Source organism: Petaurus breviceps, unplaced genomic scaffold (assembly GCF_028583685.1).
Source record: "Petaurus breviceps papuanus isolate PSGF00001 unplaced genomic scaffold, PetGlider_PUasm1.0 91133, whole genome shotgun sequence".
In the NCBI taxonomy this organism is placed as follows: domain Eukaryota; kingdom Metazoa; phylum Chordata; class Mammalia; order Diprotodontia; family Petauridae; genus Petaurus; species Petaurus breviceps.
In genome coordinates, this window is record NW_027187419.1 from 92,676,608 (window position 1) to 92,698,314 (window position 21,707).

The window sequence follows — 21,707 nt, forward strand, 5'->3', positions numbered from 1 at the left end:
GCCTGGTGATAACCCATCACTAAAGGCATCTAGAAACATTACAGTGACTTTGGTTCTTTTGAATGCAAGCACTGGCAGGTTCTATCCAATTTGAAAAACTTGGATTTGGGTTTTGGTGATAGTTTGTCCAAAGGCCAGTCTGGCCAAATTCAGAGAAGTTTATCACAAAAGCTTCATTTCCATCATCATTAGCTGTAGAATGATGAGTCTTTCAACCATATGAACTCAGAGAGACAATTACTAAGTGGTAAAGAGATTTTGGTGGACATAATACCCTGACCAGTGAGATTAAAGAGCCTTATAGTATCTTAGTTGCACATACACTAGTTTGCATCCCGTGATTCCTTAGTTGTTCACATTAAGTGGCTGGCTGGCAGTGTTATAATTTTGGTGCCTTACTGTAGAAAAAGCATTGAGGACAAAATTAAAGATCTAGGCTATGCTGTCAAAATCATATTCTAAAGAGAAAAAATCCTACAGTCTCTTTGACCTTGGTGCTAGAATCGACAAGATACATATGGTAGAGAATCTTCTGTTTGATATTTGTTATATAAGGGGAAGTAAAGGAGAAGAGAAAAAGCATCTAGTAAAAACCTGCTGCGTGTCAGACACTCCACTAAATGCTTTCTAAATATTATCTCATTTCATCTTTACAGCAACCCTATGAGGGAAGTACTATTATTATTATTCCCCGTCTTACAGTTAAGGAAACTGAGACAGACAGACCTTAAGTGACTTACCCAGGATCACTCAGCTAGTATCCAAGGACAGATTTGAACTCAAGTCTTCCTAACTCAAGGTCCAACATTCTATTCACTGTGCAACCTATCTACCTCTAAGTAAGACTTTAGTCCATCAACAAGCTAATGACCATTAACTCTCAGAAAATTAGTACATTGTGCTTGTGTTAATGCTTCTGTTTCTATCATTATTTATTTAACAGATGGCTGCTATCTTCATTAGGAGCTCTAAGGACATAAAAATAGTTTTTTTTCCCCTTGAACCCAGAAAATTGATGAGTTGTTACACTGTAGTTATCTTTACTATGTTAGTTTTTTTTTTTTTTAAGGCAACACAGTTTTGATATTCCATGACCCTCTCACATCTTGCTCCCTTACATATCTCCCTTATATCTCGTTACACAACTAATTGGTTACAAAGGCAGGACTATGACATGGGTCTTCACATTCTATCTTGACATTCATTGCCATTCAGCTCCTAGATTCACCCTTAACCTACTCCCATAGTTCAAACCCAATCTGCAATTGTCATAGAATTATAGGGTGAAATGAGCCTGAAAATAAAAGTATGAGAATTTAGCTTCTATTCCCAACTGAATGACTGGTTTCCTTATCTGTAAAATGAGTGAATAGGTCTAATGGTAGCAGATGTTCCCTTTCAGCTAAAAACACTGCTTTATTGGCCATATGACCTTAGGTAGGTCATTGAGATTGTCTGAACTTCAGGTTTTTATGCTATTTGCCCAACCTCCTTCCTGTTGTTACTGTGAGGATCAAATAATGATTTGAGGTATAAGTGCTTTGTAAACTGTAAAAGGATAGGCAAATAGAGGGTATTTTGCATAATAATGCGATTCATATAATACATATTAAATGTTCAAATTTGCCTCATCAGTCCAAATTTGATAAGTTTATTCTAACCTTCATACTTTCCTTTTTGTTTACCTGACTTTCTTCTGAGACTAACAGATAAGAGAGCTACCCTACCATTCTTTTCAGTTTAAGTATTTTTAAGCTAAAAGAGGGTATAAATAAATATGTATACATATATACATATACATGCATAAATATGTATATATGTATAGATAAATGTAGCACACCTCCCCACCCCAACCCTAAGAGGCACTTGCCTCAACCTGCCCTTTTATCTAGGTATTCCCTGGTGAATAGTATTCCCCTATGGTTTCAAAGGTATTCTGTGGGCCTGCCCTCCTAAAATTATAGCTCATTAGTCCTTACCTGGCTTTCCCTTGTCACCCAGTAAACATAATTAGCTCAAAATAAAAGCATTTCCCAAGATTACATAGTAAGAATGGTAACTACAAAATGTCTCTCCCCTCTCCACCCCAAAATATATAGCATGCCTTCCCATAAATACATACAACCTCAATGGAAAGAGTGGGCACAAACTTAGAGTACACTGGTAATGAGGCACACATATAGGGAGCGTGGGGGACCAAGGCCTCTGTTACTACAGAGCCCTGATATCATTTTTCTTCCCTTGGTTTTGCCATGCTCATTCCCCTGAGCTTTGCATCTCTTCTACATGAATCTCTTAGCTTAGCTCCCTAGATCTGCACTTCTCAGTTTGACTTCCATCTACCAGAGATAATTTTCTCTTGAATCTTCAGTTGCTTCTCTTCTTTGCTGCCAGGGGTTATACTCCTTGAGGCTTCTCCCTTTCCTAAATCTTTCTCCATCTTTCTCTCTCTGTCTCTGTCTCTGTCTATCTCCGTATCTCTCTGTCTGTCTCTGTCTCTGTCTATCTCTCTCTCCTGCATACTGGATTTAGTTTTTCCTGTCAAGGTACGCTGATCAGTAAGGTACTAGAAATTTTTTCCTACTCTATTTAAACTTTGATAAAGACATTCCATGAAGCTGCTTCAGGTTTAGCTTTTTAAAGGCCAATGGCATGTTGCCCTTCCAGTTTCATGAAGGAAACTTTTTCACACTTCATAAAGGGATAATAGAGCATAGACATGACTTTGCACTTGTTTAACACACTTAATTACCTCTGTTATCTGCTCCTTGTTTCTTTAATGATATCATTGAGACTTAAGAGAAACCTGCTTCCCCTCCTCTTCACTACTTAAAATTGCAACCCCCTCCCAAATGAAGGCTTGTATTTCCCTAAATAAATTTAACCTTGTCTAATGTAACTATTTCTAAAAGGAAATCACTTAAACAAAAATGCTGCAAGAAATCTCACAAAGAGATTATAATACTCCTAATAAAGTAGTCCAGATGGCTTCATGGTTGTAAATGCTGTAAGTAATTACAACTGGAATTGCTTAATGTTTTTACCACTGGACTGGCAGTCAGAAACTTAAAATTACAGTTTCATGTTTGCTTCAAACTCCCTCTCTCCTTGATTGTGGATGACTTGTATAATCTATCTCTGTCATGTTTTCTGCTCAGTGAAGCAATACTAGACCATCATATTTTATAAATATAGTGGGAGAATGAAATGATAAAAAGAGATTATATTAATGAGAAGTCAGTGAGCTCAAAACTTCCCAGTTTTTAAAGGCTTTTCAGAATTTTATTTAATCATATTGACTAAAAATTATAAGAACACAAATTGCTGTTACTGTAATTCCCAGTTTGACTATTTCTTGTGTGTAGGTATGAACTTTAAAACATGTTTAAGTGTTTTTATTATGAAACCAGAGGGCATTGGATTTAGAAGGTTTCATGTAGTGTAATGATTCTTCAATTTATAGATAATAATAACTAACCTTTATATAATGCTTTCTATGTGTTGTCACTTTATAATTATTATTTCATTCACAAAAACCCTATAAGGTAGATACTTTTATTATCCCCACTTTACATATGAGGAAATTGAGGCAAAAAGGGATTAAATGATTTACCCAGAGCCACATAGCTAGTGAGTATCTGAGGCTGGATTTGAACTGAGGTCTTTTAACTTCAGGCCCTGTACTCTATAGACTACACTACCTAGCTGCCCTCAGTAAAGTGAGGGGGGTTGGACTAGATGGCCTTGGGGGTCACTAGTCCCTTCCAACTGTAGTTCTATAATACTAAGATGATGATTCTTTGTTGACCTAGTTGGACTGCATGATGGCCAGGCAATGGCCATGGAAGCTCACCACATATGCATGCTGATATCCTATTCAGGGGACTGTGGGGAAGTAAATTAAATGTGTGGTCATTCCCAATACAAAAAAAAAAGAATTTTGCAGAGAGAGAAACAGAAAAGCAGAATGGAGGCTTGAAGGGCATAGAATTCATTATATTTCATTCATTCAAAAGTATTTCTTTATTCCAACATGAAAGGCAATATATTCATTTTGTAAATCTTATTTAGATAGAGATTTGGCCCTCTTGTTATTTTTCAGATAATATAATTGGTAACTCTTTGTTCAAAAGGCAGCCTGGTATCTTGGGTAGAGTGCTTGCCTCAGAGTCAGGAATACCTTTGAGTCTTTCCTCTGGCACATTCTGCTGTGTAACACAGGGTAAATGTATCTCAGTAACATAGGCAGCTTTTTTAGACCATAACTTGAAGAACTCCAGCTATGCTTTGATAGAATTTACTTACTATCAGTGAAATCAGAAACCCAGGCAAACAAAAACACATAGCTCTTCTCCCCCACAATTGTCCCCACATGTTTTCAGACATGCTAGAAACTGTGTTATCTAGGTTACTATGCAGATCAAGGTTTATCTAAACCATTTTTAGCATAAGTGCACAAGATCTTTGGGTTCAATAAAAAACCAAGCGTTTATTAAATACCTGCTATGTTCTAGGTACTCTGTTAGGTGCTGGAGATACAGGTGCAAATATAGAACAGTGTCTGCCCTCAAAGAGCATTAATCAAGGGAGACTGTGTGTGTGAGTGTGTGTGTGTGTATGTAAAATTTGTACAAAATGAATTCAAAGTAATTGGGATGGGGAGGGAGGACATTAGAGAGAATTAAAAAAAAAAGCTTCTTGTAGGAGGTGACATTTGAATTAACCTTTGAAGGAAACTAGGAATTTGAAGAGGTAAATGTGAGGAGTCAGGAAAGGCATAGAGTTCACCCTGAGCAAAGGTACAGTGGTGGAAAGTCAGATTTTATGGGTGAGGAACAATGAGAATAACAGTTTGACTATGAAAGGGAAAGATATACCCTAAGCCTGGAATGGTAGGTTTGAAAGAATTTAAGTGGAAAATAAAAGTGGAGCAGTAGATAAAGCGCTGGACCTAGAGTCGGGAAGACCTGAGTTCAAATTTGGCCTTGGACACATACTAGCTGTATAATCCTGGGCAATTCACTTAACCCTGTTTGCCTCAGTTTCCTGATTTATAAAATGAGCTGGAAAAGAAAATGGCAAACTACTCCTGTATCCTTGTCAAGAAAACTCCAAATGGGATCACAAAAATCAGAAATGAATAAACAGTAAGTATTTGATTCAAGAGGTAAGAGGGAGACAATGGGGTTTATTGAGCAGGGAACCTTTGCTTTAGCATTTTATTTATACTGTCACGCAAATATTGGCATAGCTCTGTATTCAACTATTAGCCAGTGGGTAAATATTAATAAAGAGTCATAAGTATTTTTACCCTGGAAGATTCATTCTTCACATGTTTAATTTTATATCCCTATGTGCATAAGGGATAGAAGCTGGACATTGGTGAAGGGAACTTCTCAGTATAAAATGGGTACAAAAATGACCTCCAAAGCAATGCACAATCCTAAAGAATTGCTTAGAACATCAAGAGATTAAATAACTCTCCATTATGTGGAAGAGGCAATATTTGAACCAAGGTCTTCTTGGCTTTGAGGCCAGTTCTCTATCCATTATACCTATAGAACCTTTCAAAAGAACAGAGGCAGCCATAGATTCAAAGGATAATTAGCACATGCATTTGACATCTGAATTATTTTATGTTCTCTCAGTCACTGGCCTGTGTATTTAGAAAACAGTGAAAGATTTATTAATTTTGTATAGGATATAATGCTGTGATGAATGTAAAAGTTCTAAACATTTGCTATGTTTAATTGTCATGAGAGTTATTTATATTTTCAGATAAAAATTGTTGTGTACTGTACTTTTCCCCTATTTTTCAAGGAACCCATCAATTGCAGGTATGATGTGAACAGTGTATTTGTGTATACATACCTACATATATATGTATATATGCATATGTATTTTGAATGAAGGCAAATATATCAATATTCATATAGATAGGTCTGCCTTCATTCAGAATTCCTATTTGTATCTCATCAAATATAGTAATTCCAAGAAAACTGCCAATTGTTAAAAATCCATGAATATAAATTTAAAAGTATGCTGAATTTGGAAACTCTCAGTTGAAGCATATTATTTTAATGGGGTCTTGTAACTTGAAGTTCCTGTTTGATTATCAGTTTTTCTAAGGTCTATATTTTATTTTTTAAATTAAATTTATTATTTATTTTTAGCATTCATTTTTTTTAAATTCTGAAATTTGAGTTCTAAATTCTTTCCCTCATTCATTGAGAAGACAAGAAATCTGGTATCAGTTATACATGTGGAATTGTGAAAAACATATTTCCATATTAGCCATGTTGCAAAAAAAAAAACCAACACAAGAAAAACAAAGTGAAAAAGTATGCTTCAGTCTGCAATCAGATGTCATGAATTCTTTCTCTAAAGGTGGATAGCATTTTTCATGCTATGTCCTTCAGTATTGTCCTGGGTTATTTTGTTGCTAAGTATAGCTAAGTCATTCACAGTTGATTATTATACAACATTGCTATTATTGTATACAATGTTCCTCCAGTTCTGCTCACTTCACTTTGCTTCAGTTCGTATGTCTTCCCAGGTTTTTCTCAAACCATCCTGCTCATTTCTTATAGCACAGTAATGTTCCATCATAATTATATACCATGGCTTGTTCAACCATTCCCTAATTGATGGGCATCCCCTCAGTTTCCAATTCTTTGCCACCACAAAAGGAACTGCTATACATATTTTTGTACATATAGGTCCTTTTCCTTTTTGTTTTTTTAATTGCTTTGGGATACAGACCTAGTAGTGTTATTGCTGGGTAGAAGGGTAAGCACAGTTTTATAGTCCTTTGGGTATAGTTCCAAATTCTTCTCCAGAATGGCACCAGTTCATAATTCCATCAACACTTCATTAGTGTCCCAACTTTCACACATCCCCTCCAGCATTTGTCATTTTCCTTTTCTGTCTTGTTAGCCAATCTGATCATGTGAGGTGGTACCTGAGAGATAAGGCCAATTTTTAAAAGTCATTTCCTTTGTTGTGTTTATTGACTACCTGTAACAAAAAATTTTTAAAGGAATGCCAGGAAATATGTGGGATTGTATCTAAAATTCATATTTAGCTTTGACATGAAATTTGTTCCATGTGTTTAGTCAGTGCTTTAATAATTGTAGAATTTTAGTACTGGCTGGAAAGTTTTAGAGTATGAGTGCAATGATAGACTGTGCATCTATTATCCAGGGTCTCTACTAACTACTGAGAGGTTCATCACTAGTTTTTCTTCAAGTTGAGAATTATTTAACCAGAGTGGGTCTCATCTACCAAATTGAAAAGAAGTTGCAGTCTGCATCTGTGAAGGAAATGCCCACAACAATAAAGCATTCGAATTTGAAATAAGTTGAGGAGTATATTTCTGTGATAAGAGTCTCCACTATTTTGTAAGACTGAAAAAAAATAGATTTCTGGGGAGTAAGAGAGAAATTTTCATAAAACTATGCAATATCCCACATGATATAAATATTATGAGGCTATATTAATTTCTTTCTTTTTCTAATATCCCTTTTCCCTTCCAAAAAGTACCCCTAAGAATTTATTGCTCAGTATAGATGAGGAAAATTGTTGGCCATATGTTATATGTAGTTTTGTATGTACAAAATGAGAATGATGTACTAAAATAAAAGGAAATTATATATTGCATTGTAATTTTTTAGAAATTTTTAATAGTTTTATCTTCCAATATCTAAATATTTCATAAAAATGATCACATAAACTTCAGTTACTTTTTTACCCGATTCCTTTACTGTGATTTTAAGGTTAAACCAAAATAGTCCTCCATGTTGGTTTAGGTTGTAGTGCCATCATGTGGTAGTTTCATATCAGTCATTTATGTCTTTTTTTTTTATTTTGAATGTATTTGAACTCTCTGAATAAAGCCCAGAAATTTGATTGCCATTAAAAATGAAACACAAATTATAGCATTGATTGAAGTTAGCCCTTCAGTGTTAAGTCTCATTATACAAGGTAATTTCCTTACCAGATTCACTTAACTTGTTTCATCCTAATCTATAATCTTTAACCATCTGAAGTCAGAAGACCTAGGTTCTAATCCCAGTTCTGCTGTTGAACTTTCCTTTTTCAGCCCTATGATCTCAAGATCTGGTTGACTTTTTGTACTGTGACTAAATATTGTAACATATTATGAGAAAAAGAAATAAAAGGAATTTTCAATTGTTTCATAAATTACTTTACAAAAATATTTCATTTACTTCTCCCTTGAATCCTTTTATAATTATGTCTAGATTTTCATTGACAAAAAGTAATTTTTTTTTACAACGGCACTGAATTTCTTCCTACTATTTTTAATATGGGAGACAATTGATTTGTCATTTTATTACTGAATTTTAAGTCTTGACTCCTTTATCTTTACATGTGAATTAATACTAAACCCTATTTTTACAGAAAAAAATGAGCTAGAGTAGAATTCTCTTTTTAAAATATGTTTTATGATACAGAACTTAGTGTTTGTTATTGAACACTATTCAGTATGGTCTAGTTTCACAAGCCCTCATGGGCCTCACAACATGAAAGTATTATCCCTTCATTGTGGGCCTCATGGAAAACTTACTGACCTGATCCTGACTTTAAAACAACTGAAATGTGTGGAACATTCACTGATTATTTGATGGCTTGGCAATTGATTATCAAAATAGGTTGCAATGGCGACATTTAAAAATAGCCCTTGTGGATGTAGACTCAGCCCAAGAGAGATAAGGAAAATTCAAAAATGGTACAGTGATTATTAGTAGTTTCTTACCTTTGAATTGGCAATAAGGGTTATTAGCATGGTAGTACATGATAATAAGCTTTTCTGCTGTACACTGTGTTCCTTGACTGTACCCTACTTTATTCAGCATGCTCATTATGTGCACTATTCTGACCAATTGTGTGTTTATGACTATGAGTAACCCTCCAGACTGGACAAAGAATGTAGAGTAAGTAGAAAAAAATATTAATGATAATATCCTTTTATATTTTAAAATGTGCTTTTGACATCTTATTGACCTCATCATCCCACTTGTATCACTCTTTCTTGCTTTTACTTTCAATGAGAGATACTGAAACAGTTACTTTATTAGGACACTACTAATTTCATTGGATCATAACTCTATGGCTGGAGGAAATTTCAAAGGTTAAGTATAACCCTTTATTTTGGCATTGAGGAAATAGGCCTGGGGGTGCCAAGTAACTTGTGAAAGGTCACACAAGTGTTAAGCCTAAGATTTTAGGCACCACAGTCAGTGCTCTTGTCATTGGGGTCAATGGCAAGGCCACAGAGGTTGGGGGGAAGCAAAGGGGGGAAATGCTGTGTTGCTGTCAGCAAGTCACATAAATCACAGCTTTCTCACTACATATTTGTGGCCTTTTGTTCATAAAGATGGCAAGTTTTGGTGGAAAGAGTAAAGTAGTTCAAGGATGCTACTTGCTACATCTCTACCTTGGACAAGTTATTCGAGCTCTTAGATTATCTCAGAATTCCTGTCTAGCTCTAAGTTTATGGCCCTATGATGGTTTCATTGTCTTTATGAAGACCCTTAGGGATTCATAAGAAGGAATATGTATATTCTGTAATAAAGCAGTACCTAATCTCTCTATGTTTTTTTTTTTTTGCTTTTTGGAGGGCAATTGGGGTTAAGCGACTTGCTTAGTGGCTAGGGTTTTTTTTTTTCCTGTGTGTGTTAAGTGTCTGAGTCCAGATCCGAATCTAGGTCCTCCTGACTCCAGGGCCGGTGCTCTATTCACTGCTCCACCTAGTCGCCCCCTAATCCCTCTGTTACTTCTTCTGAGCCCTAAAATAGATTTATATCCCCCCCAAAAAAAACATTTCATGCTTTTGGAAGACATGGGTAATGCATAATGTTTTATGGACTTGAATAGTCCATTTATTCAAATAAAAATTATTGTTCATTAACTGAAAGTACTTACTTGGTTTCAAGTTCAACAGGAACTTGAATTTATTTATTGATTATGCTGTCTCCTTCCATGACTCTCAAAAAGAAAAATGCAGATGATCCATGTGGAAACTTAAATTTGTTTCTTCAGTCTTTCACCTCCCACTCTTATTCTCTAACTTAAAACTTCTCTATATCTTTGTCCTTTTCTTCTCTTGAGTTTTGAAGGATAAAGTGGCTGTTTCTTCTTTCTCTCTCTCCTCTTTAGTCTTTCTCTGTTTTTCTTCTGTTTAAATGCATGCTTAGGTAGCTCCCATCCTAAGAAAATGTATAATTTTCTTAAATGTATAATTAAATTTTTCTTATACATTTTATTTATTTTTTATTTATTTTATTTATACAATTTATATAAGAAAATTATACATTTACTTAAAATGTATAATTAAAAGTCTAATGTATCATATGCATTAGACTGGAAGATACCTCAGAGATCATCTAATTCAACCTCTTATTTTACAAAAGTAACTAGAACTCATCATCTTACCTCCTCCCCTTCACTGCTAAATTTATAAGAATGTCTATATTCATCACCATTAGCAAACCACCCACTCATTTCTCATCTCCCTGCCTCTTGTCTTCTGACCCCACCACTATATTGAAACTGTTCTGTTAAGACCATTGACCACTTAATTGCAAGACACAATTGCCCTTTCCCAGACTTCTTTGACTTTTCTGTAACATCTGTCTCTGTTGACCAACTTTTCCTTTTTGATGTTCTCTTTTCCTTTGTTTGATCTTTCTTGGTTTTCCTCCTACTTGTCTGATCATGCTTTACTCTCCATTTCTATTTCATATTCCACTTCCTCCTCTTCTTCCCTTCTAAATGAGAGTATACTCCAGGCCTCAAAATTCTTCTCATGGCTTTCCACATTCTAAGCCTTGACAATCTAATCCATTCACATGTATTCAATCATCATCTCTATGCAGATGACCCCCAAATCTATGTATTTAGTTCTAATATCTCTCCTGAGTTCCAGTCTCACATTTCCAAGTGCCTGATGAATACCTTCATTTGTATATCTGGCTTTAAATTTAAAATGTCTAAAACTAAATTCAACATTTCCCCCCTAAAACCTTTTTTTCTCAGTTATCTCTGTTGATAATATCATTTTTTCCTGGTTATCTAGGATCAAAACCTCACAGTAGTAATGTTTGGCTGCTCTCTCTCAGTCCATTGTCACGTCCAAGAAAGCTCATTCTACAATATCATGTCCCCATAATGCTCACTCCACAACTTTGTTACTTTTTCCCCTATCTTTCTATTTTCCCTAACACCTTGCTTGATGCCTCTTATCTAGACTTTTTCTTAGTAACCTCTTAACTAGTCTCCTTGATTCTAGTGATTGCCCTCTAATGAATCTTTCACACTCCTGTAAAGGGAGCCTTTCACCCACTATGCTTTCTGGTGTGTAGTGATCATGTCCTGCTCATGCTCAAACACTTATTGCCTGAAGGATAACATACGAACATCTTAGTCTAATATTTAAGGTCCTTCACAATCTGTGGTTTCCAGGCTTTATTTCTCACTACTACTCTTTATTTATTTATTTATTTATTTATACTCTTTATACTCTATTTTCCACTACTACTAAAGCATGTATTTTGTGTCCCAGTCAAACCAGACTCCTCACTGTTCTCTGACCATCATCTCCCCTCTCCTGTTACTGTGCTTTCATGCAGACCATCTCTCTTCTTTGTCCCTCCCCACTGGAATCCTTGGCTTCCTTCAAGGTCCAGTTTATTTATTACCTCCACAAAGCCTTCTCCCTTACTCAAAGTCCTTTCTCCCCCCTTAGCTTTCTTATTACAGTGTCCATAACTGTTCTTTTCTCTTACCATTTAGTGCTTTGCTATCAAACTTATTATTTCTTCCACTCTTGTTTCCTTGGGCCCAGAGACTGTTTTTTTTTCCCTTTATATTTTGTGCACCAAACCCAGTTCCTGACACAGAGTAAACAATATATGTTCACAGAATTGAAGGGAAGTTTTGTAAGAGATATACTATCATGTTAACCTCTCAATATTTAACCCTCTCTTGGCTATTTTCCTTCAGGTACACATTCACAGGAATTTATACCTTTGAATCACTTATAAAAATTCTTGCAAGGGGCTTCTGTTTAGAAGGTTTCACATTTCTCCGGGACCCCTGGAACTGGCTTGATTTCACTGTCATTACTTTTGCGTAAGTGTTTTAACCCTTTTTCAGTGGGGAGGGTAAATCTTTGGTGGTTGCCAATACTGTAATCTGCTTCTAAGCTGTCTCCTATTAACCAGAGCAAGCATTTACTTTAGTTACCAAGAAAAGTTAGGGTATTTCATTTTCTCCTTAATGCTCCAATAGGAATATATGGAGAGGGAGGGAGTGATTAGAGAAGTCAGGACTGACCATAAACCATTCACTTAACCTTATACTGTTAGACGAAAAGGAGTTTTTTCTAGATCTGCTCATCTAATTAAAATGACTCTTTTGACTTACAACTACCAAATGGCCAAATCAGATGCCCTGAAATTAAAAATGATCATGATGGGCGACAATGCTATTTTTTTCCCTTAAAAATCAGTAATATCTAATAGCGTTGTGAGGTAAACGTTGAAAAGGTCTCAATGAAAGACCAACACAGACTAAACTTTTCCAAAATTCTGAATAACTCTGGTTTAATTCTACAGGTATGTAACAGAATTTGTAAACCTAGGCAATGTTTCAGCTCTTCGAACTTTCAGAGTCTTGAGAGCTTTGAAAACTATTTCTGTAATCCCAGGTAAGAAGTTGACTGGTGTAAGGTGGTAGGCCCCTCATATCTCCAGCCGTTTCTTGTGTGCTGTCATTGTGTTTGTGTGTGAACTCCCCTATACAGATATGTGACAGAGTTTGTGGACCTGGGCAATGTCTCAGCGTTGAGAACATTCAGAGTTCTCCGAGCATTGAAAACAATTTCGGTCATTCCAGGTGAGAGCGATGTTAAACACCGAGGCTGACTTTAGTTGCATTGAAATTTATATCACAGCTTTTCAGCATAAGCAGTGTTGCTTGTTACCTGTTACATACATATATACATATATATATTTATATAAAAAAGCAGGAATCAGGACATCAGATTTTAATCTGATGCGATTCTTTGCTTTTTTAATATTAGCTTTCTTTTTTTTTCTAAATCAGCCTTTGAGTTTAACACATTTTTGCATGAGGCATTTGCAATATACAGCCTGTTTGGTTTGCATCTGATGACATCAAGCTTTCCTTTTTTACATAGAAACCAAACTATGAGGCTTTCATACTGATGCAAATTTGGCCATTTACTGCAGGCACTTAGGGCTCAGACTTGCCATCATAATTGCAGATTTAATGAAATGATGAAAAATAGCATGGGTGTTGCATGGACCTCAATTTTCAGATGTCTCCCTCCTCCAAACCTGGCACGTAGTATGCATTAAAATGTAATCTCATCTCACTTTCATCACTTTAATGTTTCATACTATTGTAGGCGCATAAATTTTTCTAAAATTAGCTAAGAGTTTTGGGAGTGAGGTATCTGCAAATAAAAGCAAACTGTTTACAGAGGGTTGATGTACAAGCATGAATAACAAAATCACTCATTTTGCTGTAAGAAGAAGTGTTTAGAAATATGCGATTTCCATTTCCATTTCTAATTTTCCAGTGAACATATACAGTTCAGCTATTCATTCATCTTCACAAGCTAGCAGCCTTTTCATGAAAACATTACTCAGCCACAGACATTAAACTAATATAGTTGGCATTATGCATGAAACTTTATTTTGCAGGACAAACTCATGATGTTTTGATAGGTTAAGTAGCTTTTGAAAAGCATAATTAAGATCTTTTCTCTCTTTTTGTTTTTTTTTCTTCTCATAGGATTGAAGACTATTGTGGGGGCTCTGATCCAGTCAGTGAAGAAACTTTCTGATGTCATGATCCTGACTGTGTTTTGTCTGAGTGTATTTGCTCTCATTGGGCTACAGTTGTTCATGGGCAACCTGAGGAATAAATGTTTACAATGGCCCCCAGATAACTCTACATTTGAAATAAATATTACTTCCTACTTTAATAGCTCATGGGATGGAAATGGTACCTATTACAATAAGACAGTGAGCACATTTAACTGGGATGACTACATTGAGGACAAAAGTAAGACATTCTGTTTTAACAATTACTAAATTGCTTATTGATAAAAAATGTTAAAACTCACCTGAAAATTATTTCTGTTGTAAGCTAAGAGATCCAACACTTTTTTTTTCCCTTAATGGGAAAGAGAGGCAATATGGGTACTGGATCAAGCAAGGGCTAGCCTAGGAGTCAAGAAGACTTGAGTTCTGTTCCCTTCTTTGACACTTACAATTACTGGGATCCTGGGCAAGTAATGTGACCAATCAAGTGTTGATCAGTGTTGCTACAGGGAGTTTCCTTGCTCTGAATTCCATATATTGAAGAAATCATAAATATAGTCTAAAAAAAAGTAGAGACATACAAAGATAGATTACCCATATTCATTCTTTATCTATCCAAAAATATAATATAATTTATGTTGTGCCTGGTGATTGATTCCTCATACTATACCATGTTTATGCCCACCATGAGTGTCTCCATTATCTTTTGGGTAACCCACAATTTTAATTCTTCAGAGAGTATACTTTTCCATGATTTATAGCAATATAACTTGACAGGAAAAAAAATCTTAATATTTAAACGATGACTATTTCAGGGAGATGCTTTAGGTCATTAAAAGAATTATATAGTTGTATAAATACAGCCCAGTATACAATCACCTTTCTTTATAAATATGGGCCTGCTTACTAGAATGCTTGTCTAATATATACAAATATTACATTAATAGAGTTGACTTTTAATATAGGTGGCATATGCATATATGTTATATTCATCCATTCATTTATTAATTTCATTGTTTGTTTATTTGTGGGTGAGTTCTGCACATATCCAAATTGTATATCATAGTCTAACAATAGGCATTCTTCATCTACTTTTCTTTTCCTATATTGATAGGTTAGGCCAAAGTATTTTGAATGATTGTAGAGCTCTTGAGGAGCCCTACAATATTCAGGGCAACATGCAGTGAGCCTAGCTGTGTGCTAGAAGCAGTGCAAAAGATATCATTAAGAGGTGTATGACTAGGAAAGCAATTGAGAGATAGATAGTCCATATGTATCCAGATAATTTCAAGGGATCAACTGAAAATTCTCTATCTTGGTGGGTCCCACATAAAGGATTCATGAGAGGATATGGACAAGATATTTACAGGATAAAAATTCTTGTCTTGAGAAGGCACTGATGGGGTGGGAGTGGTGTACTGTTGAAGAGAGTACCCATATTATTAAAAAACAGATCCATCAAAGTATCTGGCTTCCACCTGATTCATGTACAGTGATTTCATTGCTAAATCCAGTGACCTTTTCCCAGTCTTCACTCTTCTTGAACTTTCTGCAGTTTTAGATACTACTTACTCCTTTCCCTCCTAGTTTCTTTTGGTCCTCTTTCTACCTTTCTGACCTCAATCAATTTTATTAGATCATCATTCATGTTCTACTCCCATGTGTCTCCCAGAATTTTCTCCTGATTCCTCTTCCCTTCCCCTCCCTTCCCTTCCCTTCCCTTCCCTCCCCCCCCCCTCCCTTCCCTTCCCCTCCCTTCCTCTCCCTTCCCCTCTCTTCCCTTCCCGCCCTGCCCTGCCCTTCTCGTTTCTCTATCCAATCTCTTGGTAATCTTATTTCCTCCTATGGGTTCATTTGTCATCTCTCTGCAGATAACAATGAAAACTCTAAATGTAGCCCTAGTTTCTCTCCTGAGCTTCAGGCAAACATTATTAGCTGCTTGATATCTATCTAATTAAATATCTATCCTAATTAAACATATCCAAAGTGGACCTTATTATACCTCATATCCATTTCTCCTCCAAATTTCGCTATGTCTGTTGAGTTCACCACAATCGTTCCCATCTCTGAGTTTTGAAACTTTGAAGGCATTCTTAATTCTACACCTGTCCTCAACATCCATTCATTTGCCAAACCTCAATTCTTCCTCTACATCTCTCAAATTGTCTCCACTTTCCTTTACTCACTCAGTCATTACTCTAGTTTAGACCCGTATCATTTCTCTCCTGGACTAGTTTCATATCCTCTTGATTGGTCTCCTGTTTCCAGATGCCTTCCCTCTCTAATATGATCTCCAAGTAGCTTCAGAAATAATCTTCATAAAGCAAAGGTATGTCACTTCTCAGATCTTGAGTCTTCAGTAGTTCCTTACTGCTCCTTGGATAAAATGCAATTTCTTTGCCTTGGTATTTAAAGTACTTCACAGTCTGACTCTAGTTTGCCTTTTAATAAATCAATCAGCAAGCCTTTATGAAGCAATGGCTATGTGCCAGGCATTGTTAAATGCTGGGGATACAAAATTAGAAATTAAGTGGCTTTTGATTTCATGGAGTTTGCAATTCAGCTATGGGGGATAGCATGTACATACATGAGTATGTTCAAAATAAATTCAAGATCATTTGGGGAGGATAGGAGCAGTAGCCAAAGGCTTGGAAAAGGCTTCATGGAGAAAGACTTGAAGCAAAGAGATCAGTTAGAGGGCGATTGTAATGGTCTAGGTGAGAAGTGACAGGTGACAACATGAATTAAGGGCCTGTCTACATGAATGGAAAGAACAGAATATGTGAGAGATGTTGTAGAAATAAAAACTATAATATTTGGCAACTAATTTGGTGGGTTGTGTTAGTAGAAGTAAGGATGACAGCAAAGTTGTGGACTTGGGTGACTGCAAGAATGGTGATATATCTTCAACACAGATAAGGAAATGTGGAAGAGAGGTGAGTGTAGGGTTTAGGAGATGTTGAGTTTAAGATGTCAAAAATAAATTCTCAGTAGGCAGTTGCATATGTGGGATTGTGTCTCAGGAGAAAGATTAGAGCTGGATATAGGGAGCTGGGAATCATTCAGCATAGAGAGTATAATTAAATCCATTGAAATGGATGAGCTCACCAAGACAGAATATATACTATATATATATATATATATATATATATATATATATATATATATATATATATATATATATGTATGTATGTATGGGGAGAGAGAGAGACAGAGAGAGACAGAGAAAGAGAGAGACAGAGAGAGACAGAGAGAGAGAGAGAGAGAGAAAGAGAGAGACAGAGAGACAGAGACAGAGAGAGAGAAAGAGAGAGAGACAGAGACAGAGACAGAGACAGAGAGAGAGAGAGAGACAGAGACAGAGACAGAGACAGAGACAGAGACAGAGAGAGACAGAGAGAGAGAGAGAAGATGGGGGACCCTGGACAGAATTTTGGAGTATGCCTACAGTTGAATGGGACATGATATGAAGGATGGTTTGAGATAGGAACAATTAGTGCATGAAAACTCAGAGAGGGTCCACAGTGCCCTTCCTTTCATGTTTCATTCCCGTTAGAGGTGTGCAGGTCTTGTTTTTACAGGGCTGCTTACATGTTGTCTCTGTTGAGCAGGGATTATTTTTTTGCCTTTCTTTGTATCTGATGCTACAGCGCCAGGAAGATAGAAAGTTATTTAATAAATACTTATTAATGTGGAATTCTGCAGAGATGTTAAGGGTGAGGATTGGGAAGACACCATCAGATTATGCAATCAATAGATCATTTGAGAATTTGTTTTTGCTTTTTTTTTTTGGAGGGGGAAAGGCAGGGCAATTGGGGTTAAGTGACTTGCCCAAGATCACATGGCTAGTAAGTATTAAGTAAGTGTCTGAGGCCGGATTTGAAATCAGGTCTTCCTGAGTCCAGGGCCAGTGCTCTATTCACTGTGCCACCTAGTCACTCTCATTGGAGACTTTGGAGAAAGCAGCTTTAGTTGAGTGATGAGGTTGGAAAGCATATTGGAAAAAAGTTGAGGAATGAGTAAGACAAGAGAAAGTGGAAGCAAGAAGTATAGGACCTCCCCCTGCCCCCCAGGAATTTCAGTGAGAAAGGGAGAAGAGATATAGGATGACAAGTTGAGAGGATAATAGAGTTTAATGATGGGGTATGTTTTTTTTAAGGATAAGGAAGACTTGGCCATATTTATAGGAGTTCCCATCCTATCATTTTAAAGATGAGGGAACTTAGGCCTAGGAGGTTAAGCAACTTGATGAAGGTCACCCAGGTGATAAACATCAGAGGTAGAATTTGAACTAAGGTCCTCTGGATCCAGAGCCTGTATCCTTTCCATTGTATCATACTCCCTGCCTTATAAATTTCATCTAAGTTCTCCTAGGTATTCCAATTCCAATTCCAAAGTTGAAAGTTAACACTGAAAATCTTCTAATACACTTTATAGATGAAACTGAAACTCAGAAGTTAAGTAACTTGTAACAATTACTTTTTTAATATGGTAAAAAAAAATCAGTTTAGAACTAGTTGGTTGATTGACTTGATGGTGATGTGTATATATGGCCATGATGACTTTTTCCTTTAACATTGGTATCTGAAGATAGAGGTACTATTCTCATGGTGATAAAATCCAAATTTATGTGCTTTGCATAAAACTGAGCACTACAATTCAGTCTTTAACCTATTCCTGATACACAATTTGAACAAATGACCTTATTCTCAAACACTCTTCATACTTTACTATTCATGAATATATAAGAATAAAGAGTTATCAAATGGTGTGGGAAGAGATTAAATTGAAGTCTTTCTTGTTAGGTACACACCATCACAAAAGAGAATGGTATAAATGTGAATAAATTTCACTTTAGAACTATTTTGCAAATTTCCTGCCATTGTTTTACTTTTGTCTGGCTTTATTTCACTACATTTTCTGTCAAAATTATCTCTTTGGGTAATACCCCATCATAGTCTTAGCTCCTTCATTGCAGATAATCTTTTATATATTAGAATTTTTTGCAATGAAAATTACTATCATATATCTATTAAAATTCTTCCTTGTCATCACAGATGTCATCTACATCATTTCCTATTTATAGGGCCCCTCAATATGAAGCCTAAGCCCTTTAAATTTTTTCTCTACGTTTTTCAGTTTTTTCAGCCTATTTCTATTAATCTTTTGCTTCTAATCATTGCTCCTTTTTGGTATTGTTCACTTAATCCAAGATGTCATTCATGTGCTATATTTTTCTACAAACATATCCTTGGAATCTCATGAAGTCATATCACTCACCACTGTTTTAGGAGTTAGAAAGATCAGTAAAGGTTACACTAGGAGAAATGGTATCAGTTTTAGTAACAGTGGGATTTGCTTCCACACTTCAGGGTCTAAAAAAAGCCTTTTTATAGACCACCTGTTTTGAATAGAATTTAAATGCTGCCAATGTTATTTAACCTTAGTTCTGTCACAAATTGCCTGGAAAGGAAGAAGGTAGAGAATGTGTCAGAATTTTATTGCTTTGGGTCATAGTTTTCTTTTCATATGCCTTGAAAAGAAATTACCACGGTGTACTCTGGAAGTGCATATCCAGGAAGAAGCAAGTTTATCACTTCAAGTGGAAAAGGATCAATTCTTTACTTGTACCTTTATTAGAAAACAAAACAAAACAAAAAGCTGCTGCCCACAGAAAACAAGGCTGAAATGTGGGGGGATTTGGAGGAATAAGGGAGGTGTATGTTCAAGTCTATTTATGCACCCGGCTTTTAAAAAATATGAAGTAATCCTTTCGTTGCATAAGTGTATTTTAATAGCAGCTAGGCTTCCCCTCCCACCTTTTGAGCCAAGAAAAGGGCCTTGAATTAATAGTTCTGTCCCATTTTGTTTTTTCTTGGCACAGTTGTTTTTAGGAATAGTTTTGGTTTAGGTTTAGCAACAAATATGTATTTGATATGGTATGACTTGTCTTGACACTGATCTTCGAAAGTTTGGTTAGCAAATGCAATATACTGTCATTGGTTCCGCGTAAATTATGATCTTTAATAAAGTGACCATTTTACTCAGCATTTTGTTCCTTTTCAGTTTGTCCCCATTCTCATTGAAACACACACAAAAATTATGTATATGGATATGTTGGCTTAAATACTTTCAGTTTTACAACTTTTTCTTTCTTATTCCTTAAATAGGTCATTTTTACATTTTGGAAGGGCAAAATGATGCATTGCTTTGTGGCAACAGTTCTGATGCAGGGTAAGAAATTCTTTCCTTTTGTGTTATGCCATGCTGTGCTACTGCCTTGCCTATCTGCCAGGCCACCATTTTCTTCTCAGAAAATTTCCAGAATGGATGGAAAGAGTATGAGTTTGCACCCCTTTAAACATTCATGTCCAGCAATTATTAACCCTATTTGCCCACATCACATCAGTCAAGTACATTGAAAAACTAAAACTAGGCATAAGAAGTAGACTGTTTTTGTTTGGGGTTCATGTGCATGTATTATCTAGTGTTGTGTAAAATCCTGGAAAGTCCTGCCTGTGTCTTAGCTACCGTCTGTTCACACACAGCACATTATGCTTCATTTATAATAGTAGCCTACCTTGATTGGAACATATAGTTTGCAAAATGCTTCCCTCACAACAGTCCTGAGAAGGAGATTATGTAAAACTTTATTGGTCCCCTTCTTACAGATAAGGAACCCAGTGCTCAGAATTTCAGTGACTTGCCTGCCAGTGTAAAGCTCATAAGTTTTAGTGCTAGTTTCAGAAATAGGTCTTCTGACTCCAAATCCAGTGTTGGTTCAGCTAGGTGGTACAGTGGTTAGAATGCTGGGTCTGAAGTCAGGAAGACCTGAATTCAAATTTGACCTTAGATACTTACTAGCTGTGTGACCCTGGGCAAATCACTTAACTGCTGTCAGCATCAGTTTCCTCATCTGTAAAATGGGGATAATAATAGCACCTACCCCACAGGGTTTTTATGAGGACTAAGTGAGTTAATACTTGTAAAGCACTTAGCGTGGAGCCTGGCACATTGTGCTGTATAAATGTTAGTTATAGGGGCAGCCAGGTGGCACAGTGAATAGAGCACCAGCCCTGGAGTCAGGAGGACCTGAGTTCAAATCCAACCTCAGACACTTAAGACACACAAAAACTAGCCTTGTGACCTTGGGCAAGTCTCTTAATCCAAATTGCCCTCCCCTGTCCAAAAAGCAAATTTTTTTAAATTAAAAAAAATGTTAGTTATTGTTATCATTAATTATAAGAAAGGGAGAACAGGATAATTTCTGTGAGGACAGGATTTTCATTTGGAAAGGTTCTGCTTTTTAAAAAAAATTAGCCAAATTCAATTCAACAAATATTTATTAAGATCTCTGTACATGTAAGGGCCTGTACAAGGCTCTGAGGGGTTCAGAGATGGATGAGATAACACCCTTTCCCCCCAAAGCTCAAAAGTCAAGTACAATAGTTTTGTATTCTTTACATAGAAACCACTAATGCTATAATACCTGCCAGGGCTGTGCAGGATCTAGCTCCCCTGTTCACTAGGGCCAGTTGTTAACTTTTTATTGTGAGTGTTTATACTTTTAAAATTGGCAAACACTACACACTACAAATCAGGGTTTGATTTATTTTTTTTTTGTTGTTGTTGTTGATGGTCTAGACTTCAGAAAATGATGGAGAAAATGTTATTAATGCAGCTTAAACTTAAAAATGTGTCATGGGGACCAGCTAGATGGCACAGTGAATACAGCACCATCCCTGGAGTCAGGAGGACCTTAGTTCAAATGCAGCCTCAGACACTTCACACACACACACACACACACACACACACACACACACACACACACAC

At 36.2% G+C, this 21,707-nt stretch overlaps 1 protein-coding gene across 3 annotated transcripts in view; it reads left to right on the forward strand.

Annotated features, from left to right (window-relative positions):
• Positions 1 to 21,707, forward strand: part of SCN2A (sodium voltage-gated channel alpha subunit 2) — a 162,948-nt gene that overhangs the window by 47,212 nt on the left and 94,029 nt on the right. For 2 of the 3 annotated variants that reach the window (XM_069080605.1, XM_069080603.1), the window contains exons 4-8: positions 8,864 to 8,954; positions 12,025 to 12,153; positions 12,827 to 12,918; positions 13,843 to 14,115; positions 20,045 to 20,108. In XM_069080605.1, coding sequence (XP_068936706.1) covers positions 8,864 to 8,954; positions 12,025 to 12,153; positions 12,827 to 12,918; positions 13,843 to 14,115; positions 20,045 to 20,108 — 649 coding nt within the window. Of the gene's footprint in view, positions 1 to 8,863; positions 8,955 to 12,024; positions 12,154 to 12,638; positions 12,731 to 12,826; positions 12,919 to 13,842; positions 14,116 to 20,044; positions 20,109 to 21,707 lie in introns of all 3 variants that reach the window. The other variant, XM_069080606.1, reaches the window with a different exon arrangement.